General features: G+C 54.0%; 1 protein-coding gene across 1 annotated transcript; it reads right to left on the bottom strand.

The window, feature by feature from the left end:
* Positions 1–3,194: 3,194 nt before the first annotated feature.
* Positions 3,195–15,622, bottom strand: NCLIV_004200 (hypothetical protein; the record flags this gene model as incomplete). The annotated part of the gene is made up of 20 exons (XM_003879922.1): positions 3,195–3,272; positions 3,878–4,123; positions 4,435–4,584; positions 4,836–5,081; positions 5,511–5,747; positions 6,311–6,507; positions 6,906–7,061; positions 7,284–7,490; positions 7,804–7,900; positions 8,350–8,698; positions 9,032–9,457; positions 9,595–9,938; positions 10,205–10,381; positions 10,816–10,948; positions 11,263–11,547; positions 11,971–12,224; positions 12,753–12,942; positions 13,102–13,271; positions 13,729–14,790; positions 15,422–15,622. 20 exons carry the CDS (start codon positions 15,620–15,622, stop codon positions 3,195–3,197), a joined length of 5,205 nt encoding a protein of 1,734 aa, XP_003879971.1.
* Between the last annotated feature and the right edge of the window lie 526 nt (positions 15,623–16,148).

The following is a 16,148-nucleotide window of genomic DNA, read 5'->3' as shown; positions in this document are numbered from 1 at the left end:
TCGCGCGAGACAGAGAGAAAATGTGGAAGAAAGAGAAAACGAAGGAGAAAGACCGCAAACACGATCTCTCCTCGTGCGTCTTCACCCTCCACGCCCCCCGTCTCCATATCTCTCCACTTTTTGCCTGCCTTCCTCACTTGTCCAGGGCCCACGACAAATCGGAAGAGAAAAGAAAGGAGACAGAAGAAAGCAAACGGGGAAGTTTTCTCGTCGACTTCCGTTCCACTTTTCTCCTTCCCAACATCGGCCTCTTGGTTTTTTCGCGGTGACACACATGTGTTCTTACGCGTGGCGAAAGTTGCTCACCCGCGAGGAGTCGCCAGTGGTCTCCTCCATTCCGCCGCGACAACCTGCACAGTCTCAAGAAGGGGACTGCGAAAGAGAAGCGTGAAGAGATCGAGAAGCGGTCTGACGGATTCCTTGTCTTTTTTGGTTTCGAGAGCCACAGCCTTTGTCTCCGGCGCTGTGGCGGGGTCTTCTTCGTATCCTTAGAGAAGAAACCGGCCCGAGGAGCAAAAGGAGAGAGAGACGGGGGCCGGGATAGCGAAGATCCCTGGACTCCATCAGCACACTGGTTTTTCGAATGCAGACAGTTTTCAAATGCTTAATGATCTCTTGCGTCTTCCTCAACTGTGCGGCTTTCTTAGCGCCTCTCTCTTCACACTCGATCGCTCCGGCGTCTCTTGACGCCCCAGTCTCCTAGTCTTCCCTTTTCGCCGCAGAAACAGCTAGTCCTCAACGCGGCACTCTGTCTTGCTAGAAAGTTGTGAAAATCTCCCTTCTGTAGAACCTTTTTCTGGCAAAAAATCACCTTCTTCCAGGGCGGAAAAAGTGGAAAAGGCCTTCTTCCAGGGGAGTGCTCCCCCCTCGCGCGTCGATTTAAAAAAACAGAAACCCTCTGACAGTGTCGAAAACAACCCCCGTTCGAACACCGTGCTTCGTCTTTATATAGTGGATTTTCGTAACTCGCTTCATCTATATATATACACACATACAAGGAGATATGTATGCAGATGTACATTAGTAAATAAGTAGATGGACGGATATTATATATATATATATATATATATATATATATACGGTAAATGGATACAGATAGCAAAGAAGAGTACGTGTAGGGATATATACACATGCGTGCATGAATATAGCTGGAGACATGCATCTAAAGGCTATGCACAGGTATATATATATATATATATATGGAGATATAGACAAGTGTCTGTATGTGTAGTTATACGCATCCATATGTAAGTACGTGGGTATATGTGGTTTTGCGTGGGGAGCAAAGCACCAAGATCTGCGAGGCTAGAGAGGCAAACGAAGAGAGCGTTGAAGTGTGCACTGTTTTTGAGGTACGACTCGAGGAAATTGAGGGAGGAAATCGGATTTGGCGCCCGGGAGAAACAGCGCATGGACCGAGAAATGCAGATTTCCGGCAAACGCCAACCGGCAGCTACCGAATGGAGACTCTTGGCCTTTCCAGACACAGGAACAGCTTCATCACGACAAACGCATGCGTCGGCTTGTGTCAACCATGTGTGCACATAATTACCCACCTATTCACAGTTCTGTATAGGTATTTGGGTATCACATGTGCATAGACACTGTCTACGGACATATGTATATGTATATATATATATATATATATATATATATATATTTGCATATTGAGGGGCACGAGACTCGAATTCGTTTTTTTTGGAGGCGAGTGCATACACTCAGAGACCCCCCCAGGCAGGCTTGGGTCTTCACTTTGAAACGTGGAGCCATGCGATTGTGTCCGGCGACATCTGCCATGCAGTCGTACGGGTTTCCAGTGTCACTGTTCCTTCTCGTCCCACACTACCCGAGAGAGAAGGTTCGTCAGTCCGAGGAAAAAACACAGAGTTTTTCAGCGAGTCGATACAAAGCGACAAAACGCCATCTCTCGCTGTGAGAACAGTTCCGAGATCTGCATGCCCCTCGCTGCATGCGACCAGGCAAATGAGCGGAACAAACGGGAAGTGGGACCGAGACAGAGGACATCTTCACAGATGCATGCATGCATGCATGCATGCATGCAAAGCACAAAAAAACGGATAACTACGCCTTTTAAAACAGATGCAAATATACGCACCAGGGTATGCAGGAAAATGTACTAACAGAAATAGATACGCAGACAGATGCGCACGTACATGAATACGCTGCGCCGACCGCTCTCCACACGGCTCTCTATTCTCTCCCGTTTTCTCGAGGGATAGGGACGAGGAGACAGGAACGAAACGCATCTCCCTCGTTGTGCAAACCGATAATTCACCATCCTCAAAGTTCTGCCGCTCCCCCTCTGTCCGTATCTGGATTTTCACCGACAGGCAGACAGAAGTGGGAGACGAAGGCAGCGAAGACATAGCATGCAGCGCTTTGCCGTTCCACGAAAGGCGTCCGTGCTCTCTGCCTCCCGTTTTGGGTCCCGAGCGAAAGACGCGTCCACGAGAATCAACGCAGGCGGCAGGCCACGTACGGAAGTCGGCAAACTGCAGAAATCATTTTGAACAAAGATTCCCCCGCTGTCTGCCTCGCTGTCCGTGTGCGTCTGCCGAGCAACAAAACTGCGATAAACGGAAGGGTTTTCGGCTCAAGAAACGAGAGAAAAGAGGGCAGCAAACAAAGAACAGCGACGCCCAAAAAAACGCCACAAAAGATCGACAACCACACGTTGCACGAAAAAACGCGCTTTAGCCCCGGCGGAGCACTTCACGCTGAAGCTGCGGTGTACGTACACCTGACAAACAGAAGGGCGTCTGCCTCATTTCAGAGGGAGAGAAAGAGACCGGAGTCGTCTTTCTCGCCCTCGACATCCTGCTTTTGGTAGACCGCGGAAGCAAAAGAGAAGAAAAGACAGAACATTGCCATCCAGAAACCCTCTTCTGCTTCCTTTCCGTCCCGCTTACTCGTTTCGCCGTTCGCCTCCCTCCAACGTAGGGTCTTCCCAACCACAAAACGTATATGTCTATACACAAATATATATGGGTACACAGATATGGTTGTGTAAGGCTGTATATATATATATATATATATCTACAGCTGAGTTATCTGTGCGTATATGTATACACATAAGCATATGTACGCATGCATATATATGCATATATACAGGTATGTATATGCATGTCTCCCTTTTTTGTCTGGCGAAGATCTCGCGTGCGATGGGCGCCTTATCACGAGAAAGCCTGCATGCATTCCGCCGTGACGGTCGCCAGATGTGCCACGAACTCATCGGCTGTGAAATTCATCACCTGAAGAGTAAGAGACACATTTTCATCCGCGTATTTTATAAAATATCCAAAATTACGGTTTTCAAGATAAAGATTTTGCAAAGAAGGCACAGAACTTTTGATAGAGGTGTTTATTTGTTCTCTGACAAAAGTTAGAGTTCACAACTTCCACACAAAAGCACAAACCCCCTCGAACACAACGCCATCTCGGCCAGTGCGCGTATACCTCTGTAGATATTGCGAGTGCGAGGGAAATCAGCCAGAGGTTCACAAATATCTTCAAGTATACATATGTAGATGTATGTAGAATTCCATGTATAGGTCATTTTTAGCTTTGTAGACACATATTTACGCTAAAGCTATATACGAAGATGCTCGCTAATAAAATAGATATATGTAGGGTTAGCTATACATGTGTAGAGATGCAGATGCACAAGTATTATACATACGAGTTTACCACTACATCTGTACCTACATATATATATATATATACATCTATCTATATAGACTTGTCTTACGCATACGCACAGTCCAAGTATAAGTGTGTTTTTGCATGCGCATTTTTTTCCTCGGCGTGTGCGTGGCGGCAGAAAGCTGCAGTGGTTTCTCGCGCTATTTCTTCTCACAGGATCGGCGTCCCATTTGGCAGCGTAGGTCTGGTCAAAGAGTTGACTGGAAACGTAGACAGCCGCTGTGCGAGACGGGAGATACAGCTTGACCGAGTGCGGTCGACTGTCCTTCCCCGGGAGAATGGGGTGCAAACTCTTGGCAGTGAGACGGCCGAAGCCGCCAAAACGCTCCTCGTCGGTGTCGAACAAGAGGCGCATCTCGGGGCCGCTGTACATACACCCGGTGTGAAAGCCTTCGTAGCTCTGGGAACAACACAAGACACAGTTCAGGCTGTGGAAAGGACGCAGACAGGAGACAGAGCAGAAGAGGAAGACGAGAAAAGAAGAAAACAGAGAGAAAGAAGACAAGGGAGAGGAGATGAAGAGACGAAGAGGAGGAAGCGCGAGAGGGGAGCACGAGGAGAAGACCGACAACGAGAGCGAGAGGAGGGCGATAACGCCGCGGAAGAGAGGGTGCACAAGCAGCAAGGCGAGGTGACGGTGGCAGCGGAGATGCGCGCGAGAAGACGCGAGCACAAGTGTACCGACAAGACGAAGAGAGAAAAACGGCTTACTTGCGTGGGGTGGAGGTTGATCGCTACGAGACAGTCACCGCGTTCGAGGACAACAACTTGGGTTTTGTCGCTGCAGCTCACCACGAACAGGTGACTTGCGCTCTGGCACTCGAAGATGTTTTCCCAGTGACTCAAGAACGCCTCGAAAAACTGGAAGGCGAAAAACAGAGACACGCAGCAACGCCGCGAAATCTGTCGCGCCAACCCGCCGGCCAAGAGACTCCCCGGCCCCAGCGGAGCGACAGATCCTACGGACCAGCACACACCTACCTCTCTGCATGCACTCCTATTTAGATAAATATATAGAGAGAGTGGGAGAGCAACCTGTGAGAATGTGTGTCCACGTGGAGTTTTAAGTCACCTAGGTGACCACGCGCGCGGAGAAACGCGTCCCCACGCACCTCGCAGTGTTTGAATTTGAGGCGAATGTCGTCTGCAAGGTTCCACCGGCGGAAGTTTTTCGCCATGGAGAAGTGGTTTGCAGGTCGCGGAAGATCAACTTCGTCGGGGTGCGCAAATTCGTTGCCCATGAATCCCAGCCAGCCGTCCGCGACGACAAAGAGGAGGAGCCGGAGAACGCGCCAGAGGGCCAGGCCGCTCGCCACGCTCGGGTCGGCGTCGAAGACAGCCATGTGCGCATGCAGAGCCTAAGCAGGTCGCGCAGGGAGACGCGAACCAAAATCAGGAGACGAAGAAGAGCGCGCCGTAGCCCGTCGTGGAAAACAAACCCGAGCTCGCTCCGAGACACGAGAGGGAGGCACAAACTCTTGAGGCAAGAAGCGCGAAAGAGTCCAAACGCTCAGAGGTGTGGAGCCTAGCGCAGGTTCCTCGCCCCCCCCCCCTCCCTGTCGGCCTGGTGTCGCCGCTTCGCGGTCTCTCTCTGCCTCGGAAGAGTGGAAGAAAAGGTCTAAATCGTAAACCTCCCAAACAAATTGAGAAGCGCGCCGCTGGACACGTGACGCGTGGTGCCTGGTCATGCCACGAACCAAAAAGATAGTGTTTGCTTCTCCGCCTCCGGGGGAAAGTCTGTACACACGCCGTTCTGCGTTTTCCCTCCGGTCGCTCTTCGCTCTTACCGGCCCGACGAGAGCGAGCGCCATCGTCTTGTCGCCCTTTTTCGCATTCGTGCAGTTTGGAGGTAAGTCGTGGCGACACGTTTGCTCGCAGTAAACTTCGGCAGTCTGTGTCGCGATGGAGTCCCAGCTGAAACTGAAAGCCGCCGTCACGCGCCCGCGAGATCCCATCCATCGGGAGTGCTCAAAGTTCTTCAAAATCTCGCAGCAACCCCACGCAATGCTCCCAGGCTGCGGATCCTGCAGCCAAGCAATGTACCAGCATTTCCACGTCGCCACAGAAGTAACGAATTCACACAGGGCGATCGGCATCCAACGGTGAGAGAGAGATCTTGAAAGTCAGATAGCTGAACCGATGCCTATGCATACATATATACATACATACATACATACATACATACATACATACATACATACATACATACATACATACATACATACATATAGATATATATATATATATATATATATAGTTACACACAATTGCGTTGAGGTGCGCTATGGACATAGAAAGATAGATAGAAATATAGATAGATATAGATAGATAGAGCATATCTCCGTCTGGAGATATGTTCTGGCCCCTTCATTGCGGCGCCGAGGTCGGCAAGAAGAGCGTTCGGCGCATGCGTCCCAAAGCCACTGGTTTGCGTGCAGACCCCCGCATGGTGTGCAGGCGTATGAGAAATGTGTACGTTTCCCGTTGCAGCCTCAGTTGCGGGGGCAGGTGTGTGCTGTCTCTGGAATCCAAGTTTCTGTCCGATGGCGAGAGATCCTGGACAAGAGCTTGCTCGCGTCGCTCTCACCACCAAGTAGCCGGTGTGGTCGGGATTGACAAAGTCGCGCGGCCCTCCGCTGTTCGTCGCGACGACTGGCTTGCCAGAGCTCCAGGCTTCCAAGACGACGATGCCGAAAGGCTCGTTTCGCGAAGGCACCACCACGGCGTCGCAGGACTTGAACAGCGCATGCAACACCGCCCCGCCAGTCTGGCCCACGAAGCGCACTGAAGAGCCAAAAGCGAGAGACACCGGCGACAGACACACGCCCCTTAGCCTGGAGGCAGTTCTCGCGGGGCGGACTCCGCCAGCGAGGCTCGGGAACGAAAAAAGCAGAGAAAACGAGGAGGGAAACGGAGAAGGAGCAGCAGAGAAAGACAAAAGCGCAGCGAAGAAAAGGGGGAGACAGAGACAAAAGAGAAAACTCGAGAACGACAAAGGAAGCGGAAAAGAGGAAACGGAGAAGGCACTCGCGACTTTGAAAGACAGAGAGACGGCAAGAACACGACGCGGTGGGAGTGGGGCGGCGGGCAAACGCTTTTCTTTTTTGCCGGGGCCTTTCGGGTTCTCGACAGACAGCGCAAAGACGCCTTCTACGCGTCCAGACGTCGCCGCACGTGCTGACCTGCGTGGCTGACGTTGAGGTGTTTCGATCGCTGGACGAGTTGCCCCATCATGTGTCCGTCGCCGACAAAGACGAACTTGGCGTCGTTCCGGAATTTCAAGACGAACGGAATCGCCTCCAAAAGGAGGTCAGGGCCCTTCTGCACGACCATTCGCCCTGAGGAAGCGCGGGGAGACGCAGAAAGCAGCGACGTCTTTTAGGCTCACGAAAAAACGGAATCAGCAAAAACGACTCTGGACCTCAAAGTCTTCTGTGCCACACACGTGGGAACAGACAGCCACAGAGGGTGGCTGTCTGTTCCTTGGTTTTCCGGGATTCTTCTTTCGAAAACCCGGGCACCGGTGTCTCGACACATCGAGAGCCCGCGCGAGATCTCACCGACGAAAAGAAACATCGGATCCATGGCGGCGATGCCGTACTGCGCCTTGACCTCGCCGGCGTCCACCTCGCCGTCGAAACGTTCGCACTGGATCCCGTTGTAGATAACTTTGATTTTCTCCGGATGGATGCCGTACTGATTCTGCACTTCGTGCTTCAACACTCCGCTCACGCAAATCACACGATCTGCCACGTGGCACGCCTGGGCTGAGGAAGAAAAGAGAAGAAAGGAGGCTCGTAGTTGACGAGCTATCGGCAGAGGCCGCAGCTTCCGAGAGAGACAGCATGCACGAAAGCAAAACAGCTGTGAACCTAGCAGTTCGATTTTCGTGGTCTCGCGGTGTTAATATCCCCGCCTCTCGGTGTGCAGATGTGCATTACTGTGTGTGCATGTTGTTCTTGCCTTCTTTGTTGTGCTTTACGTGTTTTCTGTCTCTCACGGTGAGTTCTCTGTCTTTTTCTGTGTTCTTCCTCGCTCTCTGCGTTGTTTGTGTCTTCTTTCCTTGTGTCTTTCTCTTACCCTCGATGTCGCGAATGCTTTTGGAAATTCCGCCGTACGCGTTGTTTCCGCAGCGTCCGAACTCGGTCGAGTGCATCGTCATGATCGACGTCCGACCCTGGCGAAGGCGCGCAAAAAAGGCGTTCCGAGCAGGTGTCTAGACACTAGCGCGTCGGGCGGCGCTTCAGCGAAGCCATGCACCCTCGAGTGGTCAAGCAACTGTGCACGCGAGGACAGCCGCCGTTTTCCCGACAAAAACGTAAAGACATGTTTACATGCACAAATCGACGAACATCCGACGGCAATCGGTCCACACGCAAAGCCCCACGGTCGGATGGAGAAAGGCATAGACACAACCCCTCATTATGACCCAGTAGGCAAGTCAGCGTGCAAGCATTCGTTTACGTAAACATACACATCTAACTACATACAGAGATGTGCACACATATATTTCATATATAAATATATATCCCATGCATTCCCTTCTGTTCTCCTCTCCTCGTTTTCCTCGCGTCTCGCTTTCTTCTCTCCTCGTTTTCTTCTTTCCCTCCCGCGTGGACTGCTCACCAGCTGCTTCGTTCGGACCATTGCGCGAGCGGCCAGCCAGTCGTGGGAGTGGCAAATGTCGAAGACTTCGCCGCGAGCGGCCTCGACTTCAAGGAATTTGTTGACGAAGCTGTCGCACATGTTTCCCATTTCCTTCACGAAGTCTCTGTCGAGATTAAAGGTGCACTGGTGATAGGTGACGCCGAAGTGAACCGTCGACACAGGCTCCATGCCCGTGGCGCGAACAAAGACGTGGACCTCGTGGCCTTGCCGCGCTAGGCCTGCCGCCAGCTCCGTCACGTGTGGGGCCACGCCGCCGACTGCGTGCGTGTGCAGAGACTCCCACGAAAAGAGAGCGACCGACAAAGGCCTGGACGCAAAACGCGAGGATGCGCGACAAGATGACACGAACGGGAAGAACGGGACGAAGGCAAAAGAAGGAGAGACGAAGAAGAAACAGAAGGGAAAAAGAAAAAGACAGAGAGGCGGAAGAAAGAGAGAAAGAAAAGACAGGAGAGAAAGAAAAGACAGGAGAGAAAGAAAAGACAGGAAGAAGCGAGTACGGAAGGTCACGAGGAACACGGCGCATGGGAGCATCAGGACGGACAGAGTCCAGGAAAGCAGTGTGGGGGCGATAGAGGGGGGGTGTGGAGAGAGACGAGAAAGGGAGACTGTCTCCACGTCTCGGGTCGCTGGATTTTACCTTCTGCACAGACGGGTGGTGTCGGCGTCCTCGAACGCAGCAAGAACCTTCTCCGTGTTGGGTTTGCTGGCGATCGCCCAAACCAACTCGTCGAGTCGCCAAGAATGGCCGCCGAGCTGCTGGAGCTGCCTGCGCAGCTTCTGCGCCCAACCGCCTTCGTGCCGGAAGTCGAAGCCGAGACCGCCCTTCTCGACTCTCCGGCAGAGAGTCGGAAACGCTGACCACTCGTTCGCGAGCGAGAGACGTCGCGGGGCAGGAAGGAGAGAAGCGAGAAGTGTGTTTGCAAGGGAGAGGTAAAGCAGCGACGAGGCGCGCAACGACCCCACAGCGAAATACGACGCGTAGTCGAAAAGGTCGAATTTCCACGCCGTCCCGTGGTGCGTGTACAGCATCGACGAGACGCCCTCAAAGCGAAAGCCGTCCACGCTGCAGAAAAGATAGAGACAGAAAAAAGGGTGCCCCGTAAACCGTAAACGTCCGGTTCTTCCCAGTCTCCGCGAGGAAGGCTTTCGCCCTCGCCAAGAAAACTCGGCGCTGGAAGCCCGCACACCGCCAAGACGTACTTGTAGACGTCGACGAAGAACTTGATGTTTGACAGGAGGTATCTGAGCACCTCGGTCTTTCCGTAGTCGAAGAGCTTGGCTTCTTGCCACTCCGCATTTGTGCCTGCGTCGCCGTCCAGAAAGTAGGTCGACTCGCAGCCGTCCATGTTGCCAAGGCCCTCCAAGGCGTTGCGCGACACGTGCGAGTGGTAGAGCGTGATGAGAACCCTTAGCCCGAAGGCATGCGCGGCGTCGACGAGCCGCCGAAATTCCTCGGGAGTCCCGAAGCGGCTGCTGATGGCGAACGGGCTCGAGACGTAAAAGCCGAAGGACGCGTAGTCTGCATGCTCGACCACGCCGTTCAGCTAGAGAAAGCGGAAAAACAGCCCACAACGAACGGGAGATAGACACACGCGCCGGACCTGAAAGGCTGGGGCCAGGAAAGGCCTCAAAGGGCCCAGCGAAAAAGGACAGCCAAAAAAGCGAGACACGCTCCAGACAGAAAGACAAGATTCTCTCCCGACTCTCCTGTCTCTTTCCCTTCTCTCCCTACTCTCTTCGCTAGTCGTCCTTCTTCTCTTCTTCGCTTCCTTCTCTTTCTTGTCGCTCTTTTCTGGCTGCTGGTTCTCACCAGCACTGTGTTGTAGCCGAGGCGTTTGACGCGGGGGAGCACGAGGTCGACGAAGTCCGAGTAAGTCCCCAGTCGCTCGCCCCCCGGCCCGCTTGACCCGACGTGGGACTCGTACACCCGCGGAGCGCCGCTGAGTCTCGCGGCGGCGGGGGCCGGATGGCGGCTGACGTACTCCTCCTGCAGAGAATGGGACGTGCATACAGAAAGGCAAAGGCAGTCACCCGCCGACTCGCGAGAAAAAGAGTGGTGGCAGAACAAGACCGCGCGAGGCAGCAGAGCTCCACGGATATCCGTGAGGCTCTCTGAAGCTAACGGAAGCACGACAAAGCAGAAGAGCACAACGCGGCTTTTTCGGCTCTTGCCTTTTTCTCCGTCCTCGCGTAAGGACGCGACAAAAACGCGAAGTTGCATAACGAGAAGAAACAAACCCCCGTATACACACACACACACAAGCATATATACATGAAGCATGCACGTATCTCCCGAAAAGAAGGCACTGGGGTGGGGTTTTCACGCGAGTTCGCGCACTCGCGTCTTATTTTTTGCGCAGGTTCCCGAACAAATCGCTCGTCTCTGCGCTGGAGCGGCTCCACCGATGGTGCGTGCCTCACTTCTCGCGGAGGCTTCCAGATGACGGCGTTGAACAAGTTCGAGTCCTCGCCTTTCCACGCGACGGTCGCCCACGCAGGGACGCGATCGAATTCTTCGCCGTTCTCAGAAACCACGCGAACGCGCACGCGGGATCTGAAGGGGGAAAGAGCGAAAACCACGGCAACCGGTGTATGAACCCAGCCTGAGAGTTCCATGCATGCACTGGCTCACAGGGACACCATCCCTGGGGAGAGACTCAGACACACAGAGAGACAGCGCGAGACAGCGAGGGAACGAGAGATAAACGGCGAGGACGAGTGCGAGAGAGAGCCGAAGAGCTGTTGGAGCCGGCGAAAAGAAAAGTGGAAGGTGGAAGCCAAGGAAAAAGTTGACGCCGCCCTCGTGGGAAGAGACGATTGGGACCAACGCGTGAGCAAACAGACGTTTCCGCACCCTGCGGCGCTCACCGATGCGACAGCGCCCAAGAGCCGTCCGCGTGGTCGGGGAGGAACAGACTCCACACCCCGCCGTCTGTCTGCTTTTGTTCTTGGCGCGCTTCCTCTTGGGCAGACGCCGAAGCCGCAGCGGCCTCGGGGTCCAGCCCAAGGTCGGCTTCGAAGAAAAAGGGGAACGCGTCCTTCGGCTCGCGCTGCAGGCGGTGCGACGTTCGATTCCAGTTGTTGAAGTCTCCAAAGAGGTAAACTTCCGAGGCGTGCGGCAGCCACTCCCGATAGGACCACCCTCCGGGGCGTCTGCAAAACGAACAACATACACCACAAAGCCGTCTGTCTCGATCCTGAAGAGTTTATCCGCATCCACGTGTGACAACACACACATACACCTACCTGTATATACATATGTAAGTTTATGTACATGTGGAGAGAAAGAGGGAGAAAGGTCGAGGTCGTGCATATGTAGACCATGTCTGTGCATGCGTGCATGGCTTTTAAGAGGGTAAAACGAAGCGAGTGTCGAGGCACGGGGCAGGGAGACACCCAACGTTCGATCGCGTCCCGTGCTGCGTACGGAGGCCACGCAAAACTCGCCAGATCCCAGGTGAAAAGGTCAGAGGAAAGTTGAGAAAAAGTGTCCGAACACGAAATGGGTCTGGGACAGCGTGTGGAAAGAATGCAAAAGTGGGACAAAGCAGAGGAGTGTCTCCACGCGCGGCTTACCCCTGCTCTGCCTCGACTCTCTGGAAGCCAAATACTTTGTATCCGTTCGCGAACGCCTCGAGACTTCCGAATTTTTTTGTGACTCTCTCAATCACGTCGCGCAAGTGGCCAAAGCGAAGCTGCAGCTGATCCACCACGTCTTGCAGTCGCGGATCCTCCTGGACAACTGCGCTCCCGTCCAGCTGCGTTGACCAGTCGAAAGTGTCTCGTCGCGGACCCGCTGCCTGCTCCTGAGGAGGCACAAACGGCGTGGGCTGCGTCAAAAAACGAGCACAAAACGCGATACATCTCAAGTCATGCACATATATCCTCATACATAATATATCCAATATAGATATATGCATATGTATATACATATATACACATATATATACATATATACACATATAGATGTGTATACGTGTTTGTGTGAAGGATTCGGTGGAACTGCAAATTCGGAAGAGAGTCGACGAATCAGAAACAGGTCGGAGGGTACACAAAGAAAGGCACGTGTCCGTGAACGAATGGATGCGTCGAGGCGCACAGCGTCGGGTAAACCGTATGAGAGACGATATTTGTTTATGGACGAGGAATGGCGGAGATGTTTGGTTTTTGCACGGTGGACATTCAAGGTCTGTTTTTTTTAGAGGGCGACATGGCGTATGTGTGACTGTGTACGCTTGTGTGTGTGTGTGTGTGTGTGTGTGTGTGTGTGTGTGTGGATGGATGGATGGAGACCACACCCCTGCCTAAGGCCGAGTCGGTCTTTTGTGGGGGTATGCACATGAAACGGGGAAACGCACCTCCGGCGGACGAGGCGAAAGGTCCAGAACCGGAGGCGCGACAGAATGGAGGCCTGTCATTTCTCGACCGGAATGAACGACTCCGTGGAAGATCCTCGACGTCAGCGAGTCAGAGACACAGAGAAGCCGCAACGCCGCCTGGAAACTTGCCCACTCGGGACTTGCGAGCGCCTGCACCATCTCCTCGGAGCTGAACGAAACAAAACACGAGGAAGCGAAGAGAGGGGAGACGAGATGGAAGGGACATAAAGGGAAAGACGACAGAAAACGAACCACAGAAAACGAAAGACAAGATAGAAAAGGTGTCTTGCGGAAGAAACGGAGTCAGTTCTGTCCCATTGTGTCCTACTTTCTGAAGTGGAAGTAGAGAGACAGTTTGCACGCCGTGTCTCGTGGCTCGGCCTCTGGCGTCCGTACACCAGGTTCTTTCTCTCGGGGACCTTCCAGCAGTGCAACGACACTCGCTTCAATCGCCGCGTCGGTCTCTTCTCCCCCCTTATGCGTGTGTGTCTCGCGCCGCTGCAGGCACAAAACGCGAAAACGAACCCGCTCGCCAGCAAGATCCTGTTTGCTCTTTTCCGTCTTCTCGACAAGCGGCATGTCTGGATGGCCTTCCGAAGAAGCCCGCGGAAGCACGGAAAAGACATGCAGAGACAAGTCGTGGGAAGAGGCAGCCGCTTTCGCAGGTAAGTCCCCTAGTTCGCTCGGCGAGCTCTGTCAGCGACGCCTCCACCCGAAAAAAAACACCGAGTCTCTAAAACGCCGCCGAGACACAGGCGAGGAGACGCAAAGACGAGACCGTTTTGTCTTCTCTCGCGCTGCAAAGTGTGATCTCCACAAAAGGCTCAAGTGGACAGAAGCACGGTGAAACAGAACGGGAAGTCGACGGCACGCGTCTTTCCGGCCGAACGCGAGTCTCTTTTTTTTAGAGAGCTAGAGATGTCTTTCCCGTCAACACGTCCCTTTCGTCATTTACCTCCTCGGAACTGCGTGCCGCAACTTTGAAGCTACCCCCGTAGGTGAACTCGTGCAAGACGTCGAGAAGGTGCGCCTCAGTTCCGCCGAGACACGTGGCGCTTCTTTCTTCTCCAGTCTGTGCAGGCCGCGGACTTGAGCACACGCCGGTGCCGCCCGGAGAAGCGCCATCTTCTTGCCTCTTCTCTCCCGCTTCTCTCTGTTCTCCTCCGGTTTCGTTTCCCGGTTGCTCTGGGGCCTCCCTGTCGTCGGCGGGCTGTCTGGGCAGCCACGCCTCCTGTACGTACACCGCAGTGCCATCCAGCACGAGCGGCAGAAGAGACCCCCCGACGAGGACGCGCGTCTTTTTCACGCGATCGTCCGTCCCGTCTTTGAACTCGCCGTGAAAGTCTTCTTCACTGGTTTGCAAGGTGGACGCTCGAAAAGGGGCGTGCCTCCGTCTTTCTTCCTCCGAAGCGAGACCCGCAGCCTTCGGGGACTCGTCGCCCTGGCGCTTCTCCCTGCGGTGTCTGTACAGCCGATGCTCCAAGTGGGACACGAGCGCCTGCAGCTGTCCAGGCAAGGCAACCCCCGCCGAGCTGGCCGCGTCGACGCGAGCCGCAATCACGGCGGCGGCCTCTGCATGCGACAAGGAGCATGAAGGCGAAAGAAAGCTGCCATCCAAACCTTCGCCAGGAGGAAGAGACAAGGTGGAAGGCGATGCCGAGACTGCTGTCGACACCGTCACCTCGAGGGCCTCATTTCGATGGCTTTTCCCGCTCTTGGGCGAAGCCCGAGAAGAGACCCCCTGCGGATGGTGCACGCCGTGATGGAGGAACTGCGACAGCACGCCAGGCTGTAAACCTCCTTCCACAATGCGGTACAGAAGCCGCCTCTTCGCCTCCCGGTCTTCAGGGCGAGGCGCGAGGGGAGAGGGCAAGACAGAAGAGACAGAAGCTGCTGCGGAGAGGCTTGGGGAAGTGGGACCGCCGAAAGGGAACTTCTCACGAAGCAGCTGCAACTGCGTGCCCCGAACGGCACGCGTAAACTCCAAAAAACTCTCAACGATAACTTCATGGTCTTCCTGCAGAAGAGAACCGAGAGACGAATCGCACAGAAACGCTGGTCCTGTCGAGCGTCACCTATACACAGAGCCACCGCACCTGGGCCGGGCCGCTGAACTCCCTCAAGTACAAGGCAAAGACAAATCACAAAGCGTGGCAAGATGTTTATGTATACAATGAAACAACATATTAAGTGCACTTGCGTCCATTTACGGAGATACGCATGCGGATGTGTCCAGGTGTCTATCCAATGGTGTACAAGAAACTACCAGCCATCGGTTCATGTGTTGTACGCGCAGAAAGCATTCAAAGAAAGCAGAACAACAGATACATAGACATGCATTACACACACACATATATATGCATACATACATACATACATACATACATACATACCTGCATACATACACATATACATACCGCGTATAGTGTATGCCCACCTGCGGCGGCTGCGTGTACACAGGCCGGCAAATCTTCGTACACAGGGGCTAGGGGGAGGGAGACAACTGGAGAAACAGGTGGAAAGTCATGTCGAAAAAGACACAGCGTGCATGGGGGGATGCAGACGGTTGCTAAGCGCGAGTTTCGAGCGGAGGCCTGGCATTCTCAAGCACGGACGCGCGAGTTTCCCTCCGAAAAGTTGTGCCTCACTTCGGAAACCGACACATCTGCCGTGTACGCCGTGTCCGCCGTGACTTGGTCGGGAGGCGAGCAGCGAAGGAAAGAGCTACTGGGGAACTTGGTGATGTACTGCTGTCTTTCGTTGAAAGGGTAGCCGTTGCGCAACTCCGCATGCATGGTCTCTGCCTCCTCAGGGTGCGCGGGGCGCTCAGGGACCGCCGAGCGAGTCATGGTGGGTGTCCGTTTCACAGCCGGAGAGCAGAGAGGCGAGCCGTCAAGAAAGAGACGGCGAGAGGGAGACGCAGCAGTCGAAAGGCGGTTGGGCGCGGCGGAGTGTACAGACAGCCAAGTGGCTGCGCGAAGGGAGAAGATTCGGTCACGGCAGCGAGCCGTTCGGGCACGAGGATTGGAGAGAAAAGTTCAGTCCCTCCTTTTTTACGACTAGAGACGCGTGTGTGTTGGGGCGGGGAAAGGAACGAAAAATGCGGCGACGGAGTCGACGGGCGACCCTGGACGGTCTCGTGAACCTCGGAAAACTCGCCACCCTGTGCCTCGAAAAGGATTTCATCAGGACTGTTCCGCACGAGGAACCGCCAAAGCGGACAGGCACGCAAGACGGGTCCTGTGTCTCCTAAGAGAAACGAGGCAGTTCAGGAACCGCGCAAACAGATGAAAGTCGGAGAAGGAGTGGAACAACGGTGTCCTAGAAAACGATCCAGCTGTGGGTTTGCTTCAGCCTGTCTCGAGTGCGGAAGGC

Source organism: Neospora caninum, chromosome Ib (assembly GCF_000208865.1).
Source record: "Neospora caninum Liverpool complete genome, chromosome Ib".
Lineage (NCBI taxonomy): Eukaryota > Apicomplexa > Conoidasida > Eucoccidiorida > Sarcocystidae > Neospora > Neospora caninum.
The sequence above is the reverse complement of the archived record's forward strand: the minus strand, read 5'-3'. Positions and strand labels throughout refer to the sequence as shown.